Below are 8,166 nucleotides of genomic sequence, written 5' to 3' on the forward strand. Positions count from 1 at the left end.
TGAATGTACTCTGGTGAATTGCAATAAAAATAACATCAAAAACACATCTGAGAAACACATTACTACATGTAGTACACATCTGCTTATTTCTTCAGTAACTGCACATTTCATTCACAACAGACACTTACTCTCAGTTAAAGCTCTACTTACATGAACCCATCTAGTGTTTCCTTTCTTTTGCAGGCATGATCACAACGATATGCAAATCTCTATTGTCAGCCTTGAAAAGCCATGCCTTCCCATCTCTATCACCTCTCGTTTCACAGCTACTGTTTTGTCTGGCACTCTTCATTCCAGAGAGCAATCATTTTTGTAAAACCAGTTCTAAGAAACAAGTCGTCTCATGTATTTCTGGTTGTACCATCATGTAGGCCTAAGCAAGATACAACTGACAATACAAATAAAATGAAAACATATGAAACATTAGAAAGTAGTTTATTTGTCAGTGGGTTATTATCTGCGAGTCACATTATCATCTGAAAAAACTCCCAGCTTCATATGTGTAACATCTTAGAGAACTTAAATGATCAAACAACAGGAGTGGCATACATGATATCAAAATGAGCAACTAACTGAAAATATGTTACTGCAGTTTTGTTTCCCTGTGCAACCCAACAGTGAGAGTGCAATTAACCAGCCCTTTACTCCTTCTGTTCAGTGTAATGCATACATAACAACATGAAGAAAATCAAAACTCCACACAGTGCCTTCGATTTAAGCATTAAATATAAAAATAAAAACCTCCTTCTATATCTTTAATAAAACGCTTTTTTACTCATGGTCCCTCCTGATAAATAAATGTAAACAATGTTCAGTGGCCAAGTTTAAAACGTTGTCAGTCGGCACTTTAAAGAGCACAAACAGTGAAGCACCATGTAAGCAGCTAGAAGTGAGGCAGAGGTACAGATGGAGTGATTGCTATGAGGAAATCTCTGGTTCTGCTGCTCACTTCGTGGCACTTTTAAAAACAGCTCCATCTTTGCTGCTCCGTTCTTGCCTCCAGAGTCCTCGAGGGCCGGTGGCGTCCACAGCCATGTCCATGCCCCGATCAGGCACCAACCACTGCAGGAGCAGCAGGAAGAGGAAGTCTAGAACAGCAACAAATGCAAAGATGGAGCCAGCCACTGGGCCACAGTGAGACCTCAGCCTCCGTAACCGTCTGTGCAGGGGAAGCACCTCCTCTCCAGCCACTCTGTCATACACCTGAGAAGAACAACACAATGATCCTGCTTCAGACTCTGCTTCTTGGTTTTGTCTGTGTTTGTGTGGTGACAGACTGTGTATTGACAGAGTAGTTTTTCCTTAAAGTGTGAAGATGTCTGAATTTTTCAAACCATCAAATGTCTGTGGAAACTGACATATTTAGTCTAACAGAGGCCACTCAGTGTCAGCTTTAGTTTTAGCAGGACTTTGAATTGAATAATTTCAAATGAAAGGATGCATCTTTAAATTTAATTATCTCTCCTTTCATTCAGGTCTTTATCCAGAACATACATACATGTAAAAAGCCATTTAGAAACCTGGTTACGCACATACAAGACCAAGAAATCTGTGATCTCCAGGAAAATAGTATCTGGGGTAAACTGGGTTTCTCGTTAAGATGATGATAAGAAATCTGATTACTCCAGAAAACTGACTAACTGTTTACTTCCAAAAATCAATACTAGAACTTGAGCTTTAGCTGGCTTTGATCTGTCAAAGAATAAATGCTGAAACAACAACTTCTTTATCTCATGAACATGTATACAGTGACTGAGGTGATACTAACAGAACATGACTGAATGAAACAACAGGTTTTGGTTTTGGTGAACCTACCTTTTCAGTCCTCTCAGCAACGTTTCTCCAGGTGTAGAGGTTTTGCACACGTGCATGGATGGAAGCGGGGGAGGGGACAGACCCTGACCGCTGCCGGGCGATGACTGTTTCCAGACCAGCACACAATGACCGCACAGTAGGCTCACACAGGGTAATTAAATCCTCAGGTAACACCTCAGGAATGCCCCCCACACGGGTGCTTACCACCTTAAGAGACAAAACAAAAACTGCACATATTGTACACATATGTACACAAGTATAAATCACCCTCAACATGAAAGTAAATGTCCTTTCTGGCATCCTTTTAAAGATTTTAAAGTGCACAATGCTGACACACTGCTTTAAGTTTTAAGTGACTCCTTAATGAACCTCATCAGTCTTTGTTGCTTCAATTGCTTTAAAGGGAATTTAACCTGGGTCTTATTCTCATATAGCAGCTGATCTGACTATCGGTCAAGCTAACTTTCCACTCACAACCTTCACATAAATACTCAGCAGACGGGTCTCTTTGTTATACCAAAAACTAAGACAAAAGTCCTGCCGAGCCACTCAACTTCCAGCTTCTATCAAGGAAGGCAGCTGCCTTGTGATTTCCAAATTTAGACAATATGGCATTATTATCTAGACATGTTCTACAAGTGCGTGTAACAAGTGTGGGATTGATAGGGGGGTTTTTTTATGGATGAGGCTCCTCCTAGTGTCAACATTTCTCTGTTATTTCTCTGTTATTTTGTTCTCTGCATATTTGCTGATAACGCTGCTTTCTCTTCCTGTGACTCACCATACACAATTTGCTCTGGCACATGTGAGTGTCTGGGTCCTGCCATGGGCAACTCCTTGTTATAAGTTTTTGTCGTTTTGTTTTGTTTTGCTCCTTTTGGGTCACAAGCTGTCCATGGTTTCTTCCATTTTCTTCCCTTATGTGTTTTTTAAGCGGTGCTACTGAAATCCTAAAGACACTCTGCTTTCTCTGACATATGTTTTCCTGTCTTTAAAACAAGTATATGAATGGCAGCAAACCTGCAGTCCACAGCTGGCTCCCTCCACAATGGCCATGCAGAACGCTTCAGTCAGAGATGTGTTAAGGAAGATGTGACCCTGAACCAGAACTCCACACACATCTTTGTGCTCCAGAGCCCCCAGCAGACGCACCCTGCAGTGAGCCAATCAAAACAAATTAGGCAAATCTAATGGTGCTTTCACACACAAACCCAATGTTTGACCATCCAGGCTGTTACTGCTGTTATGGGTTAATTCCTTGCCATTCACAAGACCCAGGTCTGCAACTGTGGGTTCACACACATCATTGTGAGAGTAAAAAATTCTCGATGTTGTATGAATATACATTTATACAAATACAAATGTGTCAGCTGTAAAATTAAAACCTGAGATCCATCATAAAGGTGCAGGTAACATGGTGTCAGGCTGGTTAATTCATTATGACCCATTCTCACCAACCTCAAAACATAAGTTTGTCCGCTCATTGTGCCCATTTCAAAGATGTACTGTTATCATATAACTTCAGCAAATAATAGTGTCCAGAAGTACCTGTCATGTAGTTGGTATTTCTCTCTTACTTCCTCCAACACTATTCTCTTCGGCCCCTCTCCACCAATTAGGAAATGTAGATCTGGATGTTTGAGGCAGAGCTCTGGGATTATTCCACCAAGAAGATCAATTCCTGAACAGAAGAAAGAATATGGAGAGTTGCTGTCACTGATCCTTTTTATAGCCGACTGATAAGCATACAGATATTATAAAAAGCCAAATATTTACATATCGCTAAAGACTATAATTTTCTTTGTTTTTTACAAAAATGCATAGTTTGCCAACATATACATAGATACTGATATATCTATGATAAATATTGGCCAATAAATCAACTACGCGGATTCTCTCTGGGTTCTGATCCTTATAGGAAAGTTCTCTTAGTAGACAACCAGACCAGAATTTAGGCTTGTCCACACATTGTAATTGGAAGAGATATTTAAGTGTGGATGACTCCTGCCAAATTGAGAGTTATATATATATAAATATAATACCAGCAGATATATAGACAAATAGCTTATACAATGTCTAATTCAGCAGCTTCTTTGTACCTTTGCGGTAGACGAGACGACTGATCACAACAATAGTGATCCTGTCGTCTTGGCGCTGGGAGGGGTCAGGGGTGAAGTCTGTAGGGTCAACAGCGTTGGGAATAACAGATACGATCTCTGGGTTGAGTGCTGCACGCAGCACTGTGTTCTCCTTACTGGTGTATGACACGCACACAATGTGGTTGGTATCACACAGCGACACAGTCAAGAGCTTGTTGGTCAGTACAGAGCTCACATCGGCAAAGCCAAAGAGTGAGTGGTCAGTGAATATCTGTGAATGATAATCTGGTTTAGGTTTATGTCAGTGGAATATGTGTAGCATTGTGATATGAATGTATAATAAGATTTTCTAAATTCTTGACCTGGGTCATTATGAGACACGTACCGTGTTAAGGCCCATGGTCTTAGCATGAAACAGTGCATCGTGGGCCATGGCGGAGAATGAGCTGTGTGCATGCACCACAGTGATGCGTTCCCTGACAAACACACAGCGCAGTAGTGGGAGACTGTGGAAGCAGGTGGTTGCTGTGGACTGGTTGTACATCACCTGCAGGGGAAGGTAGTACACCTTCAGTCCATTGGTCAGGTACCGGACACCTTTCCTCCTGCCATAGGCATGGGTGGCGATCACGACCTTGTGTCCCTTTTCGATCAGACACTGAGATAGCTGGTAAATGTGACTTTCCACCCCTCCCATATTGGGATAGAAGAAGTCAGACACCATGCAGATGTTGTGCTTCCTGCTGGGGACCCTGACAGCCTCTACCGGAGCTCCAGTGACTCTCTGAGATGAAGGATTATTGACAGCTGCTGCTCTCCTTCTTTGGCCCATTGTAGACTTCTTGTGTGGCATTGCACTTCACCAGTGCTGAAATAATGAGGTGATTCATTGATTAGTTGATCAACAGAAAGTTAAATGATAACAACAGTATTTCAATCATCAGTTAATGGGTTTAAGTAAATACCATACATTTAGTGATGAAATGGTTAGTTGATTAATCTATTAGTTGATAAAAAAGAAATTAATCACCAACAATTTTGATATCAATTAATGGTTTAAGCAATTTATTAACAAAAAATGCCAAACATTTCCTGTTAATAAAATAGTGAAAAATGTTCATCGCGTCTTGTAAGAGCTCACATCTTCCATTTCCTCCTTTTGTTCAACCAAGAGCACAAAACACAAAATTATTTAAATTACAATATCAAACTGTCAGAAAATAAGAGAAAGTCCAACAAATGATTTAAATGATTTATTGATAAATTAAATAAAAGCTTTCTGACCATTGACTATATCTTTCATTGACTCACCATTTTAGCGCCAATGACATCTAAATAAATTTTCTTCAAATAGAGCGACAGCGATAAATCGATTCGTTGCCAAGTATTCAACTATTTTGATAATCGATTAATCGTTTGGAGTCATTGCTTAAGGAAAAAAATGTCCAAATTCTCTGATTCAAGCTTCTCAAATGTGAATATTTTCTGGTTTAATTAGTCATCTATATAGTAAACTGAATATCTTTAGGTTGTGGACTGATGGCTAGAACAAAAAAAGACATTTGAAGGCATCACCTTGGGCTTTGGAAAACAGTGATTGAGATTTTTCACCATTTTCTGACATTTCATAGACCAAAGACCTAATAATAATAAATAATAAATCAATAATCAACAGAGTAATGGATAATGAAAATAATTAGTTAGTGGCAGCCTTATATTCAAAATGAGTCCAAATTCATATATATCAGTATAGCATGATACTTCACAGACAAATTTTAGAGAAGGTTGTGGCCAATCAACTCACGGCTGCGCTGGAGAGGCATAGTATCTAGTATATACATAGTTTCAGTCTGGGTTTTGGAAACAGCACTCTACTGAAACTGCTCTTCTGAGGGTCTCTAATGACATTTTATGTTATGTTTATGTTATTATTTTGTTCTCCGATGCGGGTAATTGTTCCGTGCTAGTACTACTTGACCTCAGTTCTGCATTCGACACAGTGGACCATCATATCCTGATAAAGAGGTTATGTGATTGGTGGGCATAAAAGGCATAGCATTGGACCGGATTTTATCTTATCTCACTGACAGAAGTTTTACCGTCACTATTGGTGACTTTGTGTCTGACTCCTCTCCACTGTCTCGTGGTGTCCTGCAAAGTTCGGTTCTGGGGCCCTTATTATTCTCTCTACATTTGCTGCCCTTGGGACAGATCATCAACAGTTTTGATGTCGCTTATCATTTGTATGCAGACGATATCCAACTCCACCTCTCATTCAAACCCAGTGAGTGTGGTGGAAATCTGATAGTAAAAAGCTGACAAAGACCAAGTTGTCTTTTTGTCTTTTAATGAAAAACCTTGCAAGGGATCAGCATACAGTCACAACAGAGTGTAGCCTAACTGCAGACTGATGCCAGTTACAAAGTTTACATACTTTTTATAGACAAGGAGTGTGGGAAACAGTGTAATGATGTGAGTGAGGTGCAGTGCTGGATCTCATCAAAACTGTCTAACAAGAACTGGAGCATGTCCAAGGTGAAGCTACTCCCAACTTTGATCCAGATAGTGACGAAAAACAATAATGAGCATGTGACCAGGTAGTTATGTTCAAGGTTATATGTGAGTTTATCCAAAATGCAAAGTCTAAAGTGTGCTGCAGAGAATACAAAGTGTGTTTTTTTCCATTAGATGAGTCTTTTAGGTTACCCAGGCTCCTGGACTGTCTTAACACTATTAAAGACTGGACACAGAAAACTATCTACAGATCAATGCTGATAAGGCAGAAGTTCTGGTTTTCACCCCAGAAAAGGCTGCGCCTGTGATTATAAAAAGTCCTCCACTGCCCACTCCAACCTGCGCAATTTACGGGTACTGTTTAACTTTTTCCGCTTGAGAATTATCAGTTAACTGAAATCTGTAGTTTCAACAGTTGAACTAGAAATGCTTATACATGCCTTTATTTCTTCTCGCATTGACTGCTGCAACGCACTATTCACCTCCCTTAATATCTCTGCCGTTGATCATCTGCAAGCAATCCAAAATGCTGCCACAAGACTACTCACCAGCTCTCACATTATTCCTTTAATTAAAACTCTTTATTGGCTTCCTGTTGTGTTTAGGATTCAGTTCAAAATTCTTAGTCTTACTTACATAGCTCTGCACAGTCAAGCTCCTGACTATGTTGCTGATCTACCACATCAGCTCACTCTCTTAGGTCAAACATGCAAAATTTGCTCTCTGTTCCACACGCCCACCTTAAGACCCATGGTGATCAAGCTTTTGAGGCCATGGCACTCAAGCTTTGGAATGCTCTGCCTGCACCCTTAAGGTCTGCTGATTCTGCTTATTTATTTAAAAAGCAGCTAAAAACACACCTTTTTAGACAAGTGTTTGAGTAACCTGTAAGAAGTCGACATTTAATGTTTCCATGTTTTTATTGTGTATTTTTTTCACTTTTTCTATGTTTTTTACTGTGTACTTTAATTACAGACTGTGTATTTCTCTGTGTTTCTTTGTGGCATCATGCTCATGTAAAACACTTTGTGACTAATGTCTGTGAAAAAAGCTATATAAATAAATTTTACTTACTTAGCCTACTTCAAATCTCCACATAGCCCAATAAATAAAACCACCATTGGTGCTGTCATATATATATATATATGTCGTTAGTGTCAAAGCCCTCTCGTGTCACTACTGTATACAGCAGCTTCTCTCTGCTGTTCAGCATGTTTTAGGGAGAATTCAGCAATACTATGTATTAAGAAACACCTCTCAGACTGGCTGGTTTCATGTCAAGTGAAACTCATAGTAGCTACACGTTTTTTTACGTCTTGTCTTTTTCATTAAACATTAGCACCAGCTATCCAACTTCGTTCATACTAACGACCACTTGACTTACAACGATGCAGATATTACATTTTTCATTCGAACTTGCCTTACCGTGGACACAAAGTCAATCTTGTTCCAGCCTGTGACAATACACAGAACAATTTCTTAGATGTAGATTCATTTCTGTTTGCTAGCTCTGAGCTAGCCAGTTAGCCGCCTGCATTACTTCCTGGAGTGTCACGACGTCATGTCACACGCAATGACGTACGAGCTGTTGCAGCCATCTGCTTCTGAATGCAATTCAGGAGAAAGAAAATTTGTAACAACGTGTTTTATCTCATATGTGTAAACTTCACACGCGCACAAAGAAATGTTTTCTAAATCTTCCCCAAATATAAATATAATGTAACTTCTACATTAACTA

General features: G+C 39.7%; 1 protein-coding gene across 1 annotated transcript; it reads right to left on the bottom strand.

Annotated features, from left to right (window-relative positions):
• Positions 1-418: 418 nt before the first annotated feature.
• Positions 419-8,003, bottom strand: piga (phosphatidylinositol glycan anchor biosynthesis, class A). Its single transcript, XM_044365633.1, has 7 exons — positions 7,854-8,003; positions 4,300-4,782; positions 3,915-4,185; positions 3,364-3,496; positions 2,836-2,968; positions 1,816-2,022; positions 419-1,203 (listed from the first exon to the last, which is right to left on the bottom strand). Exons 2-7 carry the CDS (start codon positions 4,765-4,767, stop codon positions 946-948), a joined length of 1,470 nt encoding a protein of 489 aa, XP_044221568.1. The 5' UTR covers positions 4,768-4,782; positions 7,854-8,003; the 3' UTR covers positions 419-945.
• Positions 8,004-8,166: the final 163 nt, after the last annotated feature.

Source organism: Thunnus albacares, chromosome 11, assembly GCF_914725855.1.
Source record: "Thunnus albacares chromosome 11, fThuAlb1.1, whole genome shotgun sequence".
NCBI lineage: Eukaryota > Metazoa > Chordata > Actinopteri > Scombriformes > Scombridae > Thunnus > Thunnus albacares.